This window comes from Hippichthys cyanospilos, chromosome 2 (genome assembly GCF_059441005.1).
Source record: "Hippichthys cyanospilos isolate Australia breed blue-spotted pipefish chromosome 2, RoL_Hcya_1.0, whole genome shotgun sequence".
NCBI classification, from domain to species: domain Eukaryota; kingdom Metazoa; phylum Chordata; class Actinopteri; order Syngnathiformes; family Syngnathidae; genus Hippichthys; species Hippichthys cyanospilos.
Window position 1 is genome coordinate 6,848,095 of NC_142370.1, and position 14,536 is coordinate 6,862,630.

Below are 14,536 nucleotides of genomic sequence, written 5' to 3' on the forward strand. Positions count from 1 at the left end.
CAATGAATCCGTTTCTGGACAAGACTGTTGACACGGGAAACTAACAAATTGTCAAGCACTCTAAATCAAACCTTCCTTAGAATCTGAAACAACACAGCACAAGGAAGTTTGGGTGAAATGTCAGGTCAAAAAGTGCATCCCTCCTTTTCATGCTCATTTTCAGGTTTGTCGAGAGTGACACTTGTGCCAGAAGATTAAACGAGTTCTTCCTCTTTAACAAGCATCATACTTGACACATTTACTATATGATTAGAGGGTGCAAGCGGTTCAGTCTGACGAAACGCCTTTGTCAGCGTATTTCAAAAAAACATTCTGGTTAACACCTCTGTGGCTTTTTCTAATTTGGACCCAAACAAACACAAGTTTAAGGACACTTTATTGACTAGTCAGGAGTACACTTAGAGTTTGCAGGTGGGACACAAATGTGGGAAAGCACAGTCATCACTCGGCACATTTTTTCTGAGAAGCAACTGTTCAGGCAAGTTTAAGGGGCTCTGCGGGATGTTGGAATGACTCCAAACTTTATCCCAACAATAATTAGAGCCAGTGGATTTGTAGGATTTATTTGAAGTGATGACAAGGCTATTAGAATCTTTGCAAAGACACAATACACCCAGTATCTGTGATTCAAACTCATGACACAATGTCCACTACCCAGGGAATGAGATGCACGTTAGTTTGTTTTTTAGCATAAAAAATGCTGTGTCGCAAAGTATATAAATCAAAATGCCCCTCACGGATCTTCCTTGTCACATGAAAGTGTTCTTGTCATGGATCACCTCTAAACTGGATCAGGTTGTCTTCCATAAGTAGTTTGCAGGCTCAGTAAAATATTCAGATTCCTCAATGTCATTTTGAGTAATTTTTTGCGCTACAACTGGAATCAACACGGAAGCTGTATCCGCGCAGCTGTGCAAAAACGATTTGCAACAAGCTAATATCTTATTTAATGTCTGCTGGGAATGTATCATGTTGTCTGGCTGAACAATTCCCCAAAACTGTATGTGGTTCCCAAAGTGTATTTTGCTGCAGTTAATGACCATCACATGTCAGCATGCTTATACTGTACATTATCTTCAGTTCGCTCTAATCGTAAGAAGGGATGGGTGAGAGTTGAGAAAAAAAAGAACATGGTATCGAACATCCCTAAAACATTGGAAATTTTCCCCCAGAAAACAGAGCAACTGCTGTTGTTGGAAACATGAACCTCGTCTCCTCCGCAGAAGTGATTTTGATATAGAGGGTCGTGTGTGCAAAAATCTCAGCCTCATCCTCCATTAGTCATGCTAAACAGGTGCAATGCTCATTTGTTTCCCTGTGAATTTCATGCTAACATGCTTGGTGGAAAGCAAATGCATAAAGACCATCTGCACTTCGCACCAAACTTGAATTTCAGATTGAGTTGGTGCTCATTAAGAATGCGGCAAGGCTGCTGCATCATTGACAGTAAGCTGTGGCCATGTGGCATTCTGATTGTGCTCCACATAAATTTGAATAGGAGTGTTGATAGATGCAGAAGGCCACATGGTGCAATACATCTATTTAACGATAGCAAAGATTAAGATCAACATTAAGTGTCTGCAGTCCTTTGAGTGCGCAGATTCCTTTGAAGGAAGCAGATTACCTCCGATTGTAACCCTCAGATGAAGAGCCATATACTGTAGCATCCAGGTTTAGTCTTCCCACTCCTTTTTGAGGCTGATTCCAGGAGCTCTTCCACCAGTACAGCTGTAGCGTCCTTTGGCACATCATAAAGTAGGTCAGGATGTGAAAGCACAGTCGCAGATGGGCACAGCAATACAATAGGAGAGCGACCTTGATGAAGGCAGTGTGAACACATAGCTTCTGGCTTTCATTACAAAGCGGAGCGTCTGATGTTTGCCAGACTAAAATGCAGAAATAAAAGTGTAGCAAGGCAGATGACCATGTGTACCATGTGACCAAGATGGCCATGTGTACAAATTCAGTACAAAGCACAAAGGGAAAAATCAAATAATCACTTGGGTATCTTGAAAGCTTGGTGTGATTTTTGTCCTCTATTGTCCTCCTACTGTATGTTGTGCTTTGTCATCATTGTTGTTGGTTCATGGAAGAGTTTGGAGTTCTACTCATCCTAGCTTTATGGACCATGCTTTGTGCACTGAGGAACACAGTGGAACTGAAATGGAAACAGATGAAAAGAAGTCTAAAATTGGTGTCATTTGTCTCCTATGCCACATTTTGCTTTCTTTTGTACAAATCAATGACGTTACCTCATTTATGCTGCTTGGATGTAAACAATTTGCCAGGATGACAGTCATAACGCGGCTCAGTGGAGTAGTGTTAGCAAGTGGTTGTTTTTCTCTGTGTGCCCTGCGATTGGCCGTCAACCAGTTCAGGCTGTCCCCCACCTACTGCCTGACATCAGCCGGAATAGGCACCAACTAGCCTGCCACCCTTGTGAGGATAGGCAGTTACAGAAAATGGATGGATGGACAGTCACCACACACTGCTTACTGGAAAAGCAAGCCAAAATTTACTGAACTGCCATCCATCCATTAATCCATCTATCCATCCAGTACTCGTATTTTTTTTTCTTTTTTTATTTCTATTTTTAAACAAAGATTGTATGAATTCAATCAAAGCTTTTGGGGACAAATTCATGTCACTTATCTGCATTTGTCCACAGCTGCAGCATGACACCAATTACGACATGCACAGCTCATAAAATTTGGGCTGAATGGTGCCACCATAGAACTATATTGCAAAGAAGAGAGCTTTAATAAACCAGTTAAACGGCATAGAAAAGTTACATATGAATTGAATCGTGATCACATACAAAGTCAGCAAAAATAAAATCACAGCTCACAGCAATCATAAAATCACAGCAATCAAATAAAAGAACAGCTCGGATATTAAAGAATTGCCCTCTCCACATTTGTCACCTGTCGTCAAAATTAAAGTCAATTTGTAAGTTAAAGTACCGTATTTTCTGTACTATAAGGTGCACCAGATTATAAGGCGCACCCTAAATTAATGACATATTCTAAAACTTTTTTTTCATCTATAAGGCGCACCGGATTATAAGGTGCACCCTCAATTAATGAGATATTTTAAAACTTTTTCAATCACAATATGGTAATACTCAGTCATAACTTTAATAACTCAAATAATAAGTCTAATTACTTTATCAGTTCATTCCCCATCTGCGAATCCCAATCTCAATATTGATCCATATATAAGGCGCACCATAAGCTTTTTTAAAAAATTAAGGCTTTTAGGTATGCCTTGTATTGCGGAAAATACTGTAACTTCTTTTTGCATTTGTATGCCTGTCACCAATGCTAAAACACGTATGTGAACAGAGACTGCTTGCAATGTGAAACCTGACCTATGCTGAGCAATAAAAGCTTTTAAAGGTCAGTTTCTGTTCCTGGGCCTAATGATGAGCAAGATCACAGTGATGTGCACATTGTTGGTCCAAAGCACATATCACACTATAGGAGTGAGATCTCAATAGAAGAGTGAGCATGGAAAGAACTGGATTTGGAGATTAGTGTGTGTGTTCGTGTGTGCGTGTGTGTGTGTGTGTATGCGTGTGGCTGTGGATATGAGTGTGTCCATCCGTGAGTATGTGTGCATGCGCGCGCGTGGGTGTGTCTGCATCAAGGGAAGTGAAGCGCACATAAATCAAAAGGCTCAAGTGTGATTTATGTTATAGAAGACTGGCCCAAAAAAAATCTATCTATCTATCTATCTATCTATCTATCTATCTATCTATCTATCTATCTATCTATCTATCTATCTATCTATCTATCTATCTATCTATCTATCTATCTATCTATCTATCTATCTATCTATCTATCTATCTATCTATCTATCTATCTAACTAACTATCTATCTATCTATCTATCTATCTATCTATCTATCTATCTATCTCTATCTATCCATCCATAAATACATACATATATATATATATATATATATATATATATATATATATATATATATATATATATATATATATATATATATATATCTTGAATCATATGTTTGAGGGTGAAATGGTTCGACTGAATAGGCCACTGTCACATCACCGTATGAAGTCATGACAGTTGCCGCCCTGCAGAATCAGCATCACAGCGTGCACGCTTGACAAGTGCGCCTCCCCCTCCGTGCCTTGTTTGACATCTCCATCGTTCTCGGCTTTGCCTCTGGCTTTTTTAGGCTAGCTCAACACCAGCCACAGATTACACATTCTGGTCACACGCAGGCACGGAGGCAGGAAGGAGCGACGCGGGAGGAAACAGACGCGTTTTTTTTTCTCTCGCGTGGAAAAGACAGCTTTTGCGCGTAACCGGCGCCAGGCAGAAGCAGATGAAGAGGGGAGAGTCAAGCGCCGCATCTTGATACGGGCACATGTACATTAAACATATTTTGTTCGCCGCAAAGTTGAAGAACAAGAGGCAAGTAACTCGAATCGCTTGGCCGTCAATCGGAGTCTGGTCCTCTGGTCGGTGACACCTTCGCACACCTGTGGACGCAGAAAACGCCCACTGATGCTCGGACTCCAGTCGTTGGTACACGTAGCATTCTCCAGTTGATAGTCATCCTGCGCATCATGCTGCTGAGCGTAGCCCTGCTGGTGCTTCCCTTTCTGTTCGTGACAAACTGCGGTACGTCATACGTGCCGTGCGGGCCGTGTGACCAGAAGGCCCGCTCCACGTGCCCGCCGGTGCCGGCGGATTGCGAGCTGGTGAAGGAGCCCGGTTGCGGCTGCTGCTTGACGTGCGCTCTAGAGGACGGCCAGGCTTGCGGCGTGTACACGGGGCCGTGCACGCGCGGGCTGCGATGCCTTCCCAAAAACGGCGAGGAGAAGCCTCTGCACGCGCTCTTGCATGGCCGGGGTGTGTGCAGAAATGAGAAGTTGTACAAACTGCTTCATTCTTCTAAAGGTAGGTCCGGGGCGAGTGTGCATGCTCGTCGACACTGTAGTGGGCTTTTCAAATATACCTCAGCTATAATTCCTAATAATCAGTACAGCACCATAAGTCAAATTAGAGGAATATGACCAAAAAAAAAAAATACACTGAGATGGTCCTCCTCTTAATGATCTGGCACCCATTTTATATTGAAATACCAGATAAACAATTCTAAAAAAGTACATTTGCTGTTAATGAATAATAAATTCCGGACAAAATTAAGTCGATTTCCAAGTCATGCATGATGATTTTTCATGACACACGGGTGTGCCTCTGCACCCTAATTGGGAATCACTCATGCTTTGGGTTTGACTATTTTGCATTGGTTCAGCGTTAACTTCTTCCCATAGTCCATGTATAATATATGCTGCAGTATTGGATGGTCACACGAGTACACAATAATGACTTGAGGTGTTAATCTGTTGGAGCCTGTGGTGCTGACAGGTTCAATCGCGCCCTTTAAAGGCAGCCTTACATTTGGCTTTACCAGAGCAAATGATTCAAAAGCCACAAAACATCCAATTGCCCAATCCAACCGCCACTGCACACATTGCACTCTGTTCTAGTGAACTCAGCAATGAGTGCCATTCACCTTGTCCTCTTAACCTTGAAAAGCAGTATGCCTGCAAGCCATTAATCAGTAGGGCTTGTGTGTCCGTGTGAATGGCCAGTTGTCTTGGGAATAGGGGTCAGATGCTGAAACTCACATTAAACAAGCGACAAAATTACAGGTGGGACATCATGAGATCCCCCGTTGGCATGGTCATTGTGTCTGCGCCGTGTCAGGCTTTGTGTGGCCAGCCAATGTGTCAAGTCATATTTTATACCGTCTTCTTCAGTTTCTTGCCTTTCTTTCACACTTGACATGACACACCTTTTATTATGTGCTATCTTCATGTCTCACATTTCTCCATGCTCTCTGATGTTAATCTCTTTTTTTTCTCTCGTACCGGGCACAAATGAGCTAGCTTCGCTAAAGCTTATGGGTGATGTAACATTTACCTTAGGCCCAGAAATACGAGGAATGATTTTATTCATCAAGGTTGACATCCAGGTGTTTAATGTAACACGGATGGCAATACCCTTCAATCCAACCTCCGAGCAAAACAGGTTCCTGACACTTTTTGTTTATCTCTTAGTGTTCTGGCTGAGTGGGTCTGTTTGCACATTTAAATGAGCCGTCAAACGTTGTACTCATTGATTGATTGTTCAAACAAAATTATGTCAGATTTGAGATCATTTGTCAGATGATTGACGGAGATGTACTTCACCCACTGCCAACATGTAACTGGAGTTGTTCCATTGTCCCTTTTTCACCTATGAACTCGGTTTACCTGGTGTCATGAGGTCATGCAAATAGATGAGATCAACTCTGGTGTGTAAAAATAAAATGGCTACACAATCAGAAGTTGATGCTGCAGAAGGAAGCTGGAGAAAGATTTTACACTGTTGCATGCATGGAGTGATATGCCCAAATAAACGTGCCAATCAAACAAAAATATCAACGTGTCAAAGTTTGCAACAGCATGATTCGTCAGCACAGGCCAGATTGGGTGAGGATTAGCAAGCAAAGACTTGATGGACATCGTGTATAATGCGGATTGTGCCTCTTTTTTTTCCCGAGGGAGGGAGAGAATAACTGTGTCAGCAGGAAACGGTTCCCAAGAAGTCATTATGTAGAGGGATGACATCACTGTGATCTACAGCATCGTCATTGCAAGGGCAGAAGCTTTGCTGAGGAAGGGGAGTGGGGAGGGTAATGATGGTGACCTTGTTTCACCATTTCGTTAGCTTAGTAGCTTAGCGAGCAGCCATGCAGGGCTACGTACCAGTGAAATGGGGGAAATGCTACTATGCGTGACACAGCAATGGAAATGGGCCAGCGGTGGTTTATTGGAACGAGACATGTTTAGGTCCATTGGCTCATATCCACACATTTGGTATAGAGCACTTGGAAAAAAAAAAACCTCAGAATCTTGGGGATTTGGCGCCAATTTGGTGAAGTTTGTTATTCTGTTTAAGAAGGCTATTTTAGCACGTTCTCACATAGGCTACAAAGCAAAGTATTTTTATACTTTGTATTCCTTGTCATATATCTGATGGTTTTGTGTTGGCTTCATCTCACATTCCTCATTCAAAAATGTACTGATTGAAGATGCTAAATGTCCAAAAGATGTGTACCCCGGCTCCTGCCCAGTCAGCTGGGATATGCTCCAGGACCTGGATGGGTGGATGGATGGATGGATGGTGCTTTGAAATGCTTTGAAGTCTATTCAAACAAGCAGTTACCTTGCTACCGTATTTGATTACCTTTCACAAAAATGGAAAATTTTCCGAATAGAACATCTAGATGGTGCATCTGCCTCAACCCTAACCCTCTCAATCCAGGAGGAGCCAGGTCTAAAATCTCGACTTGAGGCTTTCTATGTGGAATGTTCTCCTATTAGTTGCACGTGTTTTCTCTGTGTACATTGGCTTCCACCTATATTCAAATTTGCACTGTAATTTGTGGAGAAATGAAAGCAAGAATGGAGCAACTGATAAAAGTAATGTGTAAAAACTTCCAACCACCTGCATCTGCCTTCTTATTTAAATAGGGTTATATTTACAAATAACTCTGACTAATCCTGTTCCAGAAGCAGTGACTGAAAACCCCATTTGTGACATCTGACATCGTCTCAACAAGGCAAAGAATCAAATGAAGGTGTTTTGTTCCCTGTTCCAGAGTCCATGACGGCCCAAACCAAGGTGCCCATTTATGGAAGGGACTACATTAGCAGTCGGAAGGCCCAGGCAATGAAGCAGGCTAAGGACCGCAAAAAGCAGCTGGCCAGGGTGGGACCCAACAGCAACTTAGCTTTCCCTCTGCGAGGCCTGGACAAATTGGAGCCTGAGTTTGTACGTGACCAGCACTCACTCACCGCTTTATAAACCTGAGTACCCCTCAGAGACAACTAATTTACAGTGAGCAAACATGAGTTCATATAGATAATTTAATGTCATTTCAGACAGAGCCCTTTTGATTTTAGACAATTCCGAATGAGCAATTTTCTCTTTATGCCTTAAGTCAGACTGGTCTGGCTCAGGGGTCAGCAACCTGCGGCTCCGGAGTCACATGTGGCTCTTTCATCCATATGTTGTGGCTTTCTGTGGTTTGGCAAAATAAATCATGCTCGGTTCAGATCAACTACGCGGACGGCGTAACAAGCGGCGCATTTGAATTGCAGTCAATGGACGTTTGCATGAATGGGGGATAGCGCGGCATTTGTGGGACGTGTTGGGTGCAACAGGACATGAAACGTGACGTGAGGCAACCAATCAGTTTTGAGAAGGTAAAGGTCAAATGGAAATATAGCACACATTTTCAGAGAAAGCCATACCTGAACATTAAGAACTAAAGCGCTTAAAGAATTCTTAACAAAATAAATGTCATCTTAATGTCCCATGCATGTGAGCAAGGTTGGACTCAAATGTTGGGTCTGTCTGCATGTTGTTGTAAAAACCTCGGTTAACATGAACACGGCTAAGCACTAAATGCTGAACAGGAAATACAGTGCGGTCTTCCAAATTGAAAGCAGATAACACAGTTAAGTAAACAATCCAAACTGGAGTGCTTGAAAAATTCGTAACACATAATAAATCTCATCTTAATACTCATTTGTGAACCCGGATGGATTCAGGCGTTGGTTTGGTCCGCTTGCTTTTTCTTTAATGCAAATAATGTGGTACAGCCTCAGTTTACAAAGGCTGCTGTAAGTAACTCCTATGACTGCTAACACCCAACTATTTCTGGAATAATTGTACAAGCTATATTGGAATCAAAACGGACAGATTTCTCAGGCTGTGATTTTGTACCTATGCATGCTAGGGACTTATAACATACCTGCGGCCCTTTTTCTTCCTGAAGTCTGTGCAACTTGGCTGGGTGCTGACATCTACAACAGATTTTACGCACCACTTGATTCTTCTTGCACAAAAAAAGCTTGGAGATTTCTTTTTAAATAAATGCAAGAGGTTTTCATGTCAAAATTTGAAATGCTATATTTAACAGGCAAAAAGATTTCCAAAACTACAATATTGTTCACCACAACAATTTCCAAATTTTGAATGTAAATAAAGTGGCAAATTGCATGTCCCTATGTAGGGTCCATGTAGGAGACGTCTAGATCACCTCATTCAAAGTATGAAGGACACATCACGAGTCTTGCCTCTGTCTTTGTACATCCCCAACTGCGACAAAAAAGGTTTCTTCAAGCGCAAACAGGTACACTGGAATTCTCTTTGTGTGTTTGTTTATGGTAACTTAACCTTCATCTCTCCACGCCCAGTGCAAGCCATCCCGTGGCCGCAAGAGGGGTATCTGTTGGTGCGTGGATCGCTTTGGTGCCAAAATCCCTGGCATTAACTACACTGGTGGTGACTTGCAATGCAAAGACCTGGATAGCAACAGCAACAAGAATGAGTGAGCTTGAGTCCAGTAATCACACATGATACGTGCCAACAAGTAGTCTTGTCACCGTGTGGTCATGATGGACTGCTTTTGTTTAAAATTGAACGTGAAATGTCCACTCGTCAGGTGATAAAACTGTGCTTTTGAATCGACTGTGTGTGTATATATTTCCCCTGTGTGTGCGTGCGCGTGTGTGTGTTTGTGTGTCAAAAGACCAAAATAACACTTTTAACACAATTTTTTTTAATTACCGTATTTTCCGCACTATTAGGCGCACCTAAAAGCCTTATTTTTTTTTTTTTTTAAAAAGCTGATGGTGCGCCTTATAATCAGGTGCGCCTCATATATGGATCAATATTAGGATTCGTACATGGGGAATGAAGTGATAAAGTAAGCTATACCTGATTCTTTTGTGTGTTTACAGATGAACAAGGTTGGTCATAGTGACAATGAGTTATTATGCTATTCGGAGTTTAGAGTTATTATTTGAGTTTTTATTGTTATGACTTTGAGTATTAATATATTGTGATTGAAAAAGTTTTAAAATGTGTCATTAATTGAGGGTGCGCCTTCTAATCCGGTGCGTCTTATACAGTGGTACCTCGGTACTCGACCGCCTCTATACTCGACCAAATAGGTGCTCGACCAAAAAATTCAAGTAGAAAATGCATCGGACCTCGAACAGATTTTCGGCTCTCGACTAGCCGAGCCGACCCGAACGCGCTCCTCGGCCCTTCTCGGCCAGCGGGTAAGCGCCAGTTCAACTCAGACCGCCAGCGGAGTAAGACGTACGCAGTTTGTTCGAGTATTTCTTCCCAGATTTAAACCTTTTCGTGTTGCTCTAGCCCTTAATAATGGGTCCAAAGAAAGACAGTGATAAGGGGAAGGCAAAGAGGAAAACAGTGAGGACCACTATTGAACTGAAGAAGGAAATTATAGCAAAATATGAAAGTGGTGTACGAGTGTCAGACCTCGCGTCGCAGTACGAAATGGCGCACTTCCGAAAAATAGTGCAGAAAAGGCAGAAGCAACTTACAATGTACAGGTTCCTTCTTAAAGAAAAGAGGAAGGCTACTGCCCAGCCAGATTCACCTCCACGGAAGAGAGAGAGAAGGGAGAAAACCCCTGAAGGCGCGTTACCTAGCATCATCATGGAAGGGGATTCCCCTTCCAAGGAGTAACCCTCCCTCCCGTCCTCTCCACATAACATTCCTGTATGCCATCAACCACTCTCCAAAACGTAAGTAAATTATACAAAATGGTTTATAATGCTTAATTTATCTTTATCATGTACTGCTTGTGCACATTTACGTCTTCATTGTTGTTTAGATACAGTACATATTTCTTATGGGAAAATTGGTTTCGGTGTTCGAACAAATCGCTGCTCGACCACCAACTCAGAACGGATTATGGTCGAGTACCGAGGTACCACTGTATATGGAAAAAGTTTTAGAATATGTCATTAATTGAGGGTGCGCCTTATCGTTTGGAAAATACGGTACTTTAAATGAGCACATTCATTTTATTCCAACATATACTTAGATCTAGCAACATCACACATCAGAGAAACTGATCCTTTTGCAGTGGTTTCTTGATTTTTTTTTCAGCGCAGGGTAAACAGTATACAGCTATATCACAATAATGTTGATTATCTAGGTAAGAAATAGTCTTTATTTTCCTTATTCCACTTCCAATTTAAAATTCGAAACTCTTTATGGGTGTGCATCTTCCATGCATTCACATCTTTGACATGACAACTGATTTTCTGATTCAAACCACAATAACCTATTTAATCTATTTTTGATTTGTCACTATAACTTGTAACAAACAAACAAAATAAAATCATCATCTCCAAACTTATGAATATAATATTTATGTTTGGCCAAACAAATTAATTCATGCACAAGTGGAGCTGCTTTAACTATTGTTATGTGGTGTCAATCCTGACATGTTAAGGACACCCAGGTTACTTCTATCACAGGCCGCAAGCCATCTACCGTTTTGAATCTAGTGTCTTTGAGCTTCTCCTTGACAATACCTCATAGGTTCTCTAGTGTTGGGGATTTCAGTCTGGAGAGTTTGCTTTTAAAACAAAGTGGTATTGTTACTTCACCTGTTTTTGAAAGTTTTGCTAGTTGCCAAGCCCTTCTAGTCCATGAACTCAGCATCCCCATAAAGTTTATCAGCAGAAAAAACATCAAGTTGTCCGAAATTTGCCCCTGTTGCTTTGCCTGAAATTTGCCCCAGTTTCTTTGCCCATCTTTTGCTAACATGCGTTTTACATAAACTACCGTCTATTTAAGTTAAGGTCTGTGCATGTATCAGATCAGCAGTTTCGTTATCGAGACCATTTAAAGCACGGGTCTCAAACTCAACTTATGTGGTGGCACCTGGAGAAATAGGTCTAGATATGGCTGTGCCGCAGTAACAGCAGCATTCCAAAACGTTTGGGTTCAAATACTTTTAAAAAATACAATCAACATATATACTGTATATAAAAAAAATACAAATCCACCTCACTCCGGTCTTCCTGAGTTGAGTTTGCATGTTCTCCTCAAGCCCGCGTTGGTTCTCTCCGGCTTCCTCCTACACTCCAAAAACATGCATGGCAGGTGTATAGGACATACTAAATTTTTTTTATGTCAAGTTGAGACTCCCAAATTTTTAGTCTTTACATAATTAGAACGCCACACCAATGCTGGCTTGAAAAAAAAAAAAATCCATCACCCATCTTCTACAGCTATGTTCCAGAGTCAGGTTGCGGGGGCAGCAGCTTGAGCAAAGAAACACAGATTTCCCTCTCCTAGGCCACTTCATCCAGCTCCGCCGGGGGGAATCCCCAGACGTTCCCAGGAAAGCCGAGAGACACAGTCCCTCCGGCATGTCCTGGGTCCTCCCTGGGGCCTACTCCCGGTGGGACATGCCCAGAACACCTCACCAGGGAGCCATCCGGGAGGCACCCTAACCAGATGCCCGAACCGCTTCAACTGGCTCCTCTCAACGTGGGGGAGCTGCAGCTCGACACTGGGTGCCTCCCGGATGACCAAGCTCCTCACCCTATCTCTAAGGGAGAGCCCGGACACCCTGCAGAGGAAACTAATTTCAGCCGCTTGTATCCGGGATCTTGTTCTTTCGGTCACGACCCACAACTCTGGACCATAGGTGAGGGCAGGAACGTAGATCGACTGGTAAATAGAGAGCTTCACCTTTTGGCTCAGGTCTTTCTTCACCACGGCAGGGTGGTGCAGAGAAAGCATTACAGCAGACGCCACACCGATACACCTGTTGATCTCTTGTTCCATTCTACCCTTACTTGTAACAAGACCCTGAGATACTTGAACTCTTCTACTAGGGGCAGGAGCCCATCCCCGATCTGGAGAGGGCATTCCACCCTTTTTTGACTGAGTACCATGGTCTCAGATTTGGAGGTGCTGATCTTCATTCCACTCGCTTCACACTGGGCTGCGAACTGCTCCAGTGAGAGTTGGAGGTCACGGTCTGAAGAAGCCAACAGCACCACATCATCTGCGAAAAGTAGAGATGCGATGCTGAGGCTCCAAACCGGACACCCTCAACGCTTCGGAAATGCGGACCAAACCCTGACATCGGTCATACAGGGACCAAACAGCTCGTATCCCACTCCATACTCCCGAAGCACCCCCCACCGAAATTCCAGAGGGACGCGGTCGAAAGCCTTCTCCAAGTCCACAAAGTGCATGTAAATTGGATGGGCGAACTCCCATCCAGCGTCGAGGATCCTGCCGAGGGTGTAGAGCTGATCCACTGTTCCATGGCTGGGGCGAAAACCACACTGCTCCTCCTGAATCTGAGATGCGACTTCCTGACGGACCCTCCTCTCCAGCAACCCTGAATAGACCTTACCGGGGAGTCCTGAGGAGTGTGATTCTTCTGGAGTTGGAACATGCCCCTGCTTAAAAAGGGGGACCACCACCCCAGTCTGCCAATCCAGGGGCACTGTCCCCAATGTCCACGGGACATTGCGATGTATTTGGTACTGAATATAGGACTATTAAGAGCTGTAAGCTATCAAATTTGCAATAAAAGGTTGCCCATGTGTATGATAAATCTTCAGAATGAGTGTCACTTTCTCAGTTAAACTACTGAAAAAGAAACATTTTCTATTGTATTGTAATTATTTGTCAAGATGCACTTGAAAGATCTTAAAAATCTGTACAGTCCACAAAACCATGTTAAAATGGCATAAAAGTGTCTCAGGCAACCAGTCATTGATGTGCTCGCTATTAGCAACCGTAAGAGGGATGAATTCCATTATGTCTTTATTTTGCGACTTTTTTTTTGTTTTTGTCTTTGCACTTATATGTAAGGGAGCTAACTGTGTTTATTACTGCCAAGCAACTTTGGATTGTAATTTCATCTGAAATTATATGTCATTGTGCAGAGATGCTTTTGCCAAGCGTAAACACGAATAAACAAAGGCGCAAACTCATGACCCCCCCCCCACACACACACACGCATACACTTCAATGAGTAAACTCTTCACTTTAGAGCAGTTGAGCAGGGACCAAGGCTTGGGCTCTATGACACAACACATTGTATATATAGAATATTGTACATTTTATATGATCGTACTGTACAGTCGTAAAGTCTGTCTGAGGGAAACCATAACGAAAACGTGACTACGTAACAAAAATTAGCGTGACAGAACTGTATTAGCCTATTACATATTATTAAGTAAAAAGTAGTCTTTTTGTTTTTTAACTTTTTAGTAAATATGTGTCCAGTATGTGTTAAGTGTACCTGATAATACAAATGTACTTGTGTGCGTGTGCGAAATGTGTATGTGCCATGCCCTTGCAGAAAGCTTATTCACATCTTTTAGGAATTGCACGCAAACGATATGTAAAGCTTGAGTGTGGTCTTGCATTTGTCTGTCACTGTCAGAGTGTAAGTAAATCCACCTGGGTCATGGCAAATGGCTGCACGAATACGGTCACTGAGTTCGTATGGAAATCCGAGTGCCTTTGGCCATATGCAAATTTAAATTCCAATTTGCATAGGGTTGTGTGGTGCTTCAGGTAGATGATTCCAATGAGGATGTTGACTGATGGCATTCAATTTGATCAAACTTTTTTTTTCCCAACTT

The 14,536-nt window shown here is 42.5% G+C and overlaps 1 protein-coding gene across 1 annotated transcript; it reads left to right on the plus strand.

Moving 5' to 3' along the window:
• The first annotated feature begins 4,135 nt into the window (after nt 1–4,135).
• Nucleotides 4,136–12,137, plus strand: LOC148427043 (insulin-like growth factor-binding protein 5). Its single transcript, XM_088408958.1, has 4 exons — nt 4,136–4,934; nt 7,687–7,859; nt 9,106–9,225; nt 9,290–12,137. Exons 1-4 carry the CDS (start codon nt 4,601–4,603, stop codon nt 9,425–9,427), a joined length of 765 nt encoding a protein of 254 aa, XP_088265084.1. The 5' UTR covers nt 4,136–4,600; the 3' UTR covers nt 9,428–12,137.
• The last annotated feature ends 2,399 nt before the right edge of the window (nt 12,138–14,536 follow it).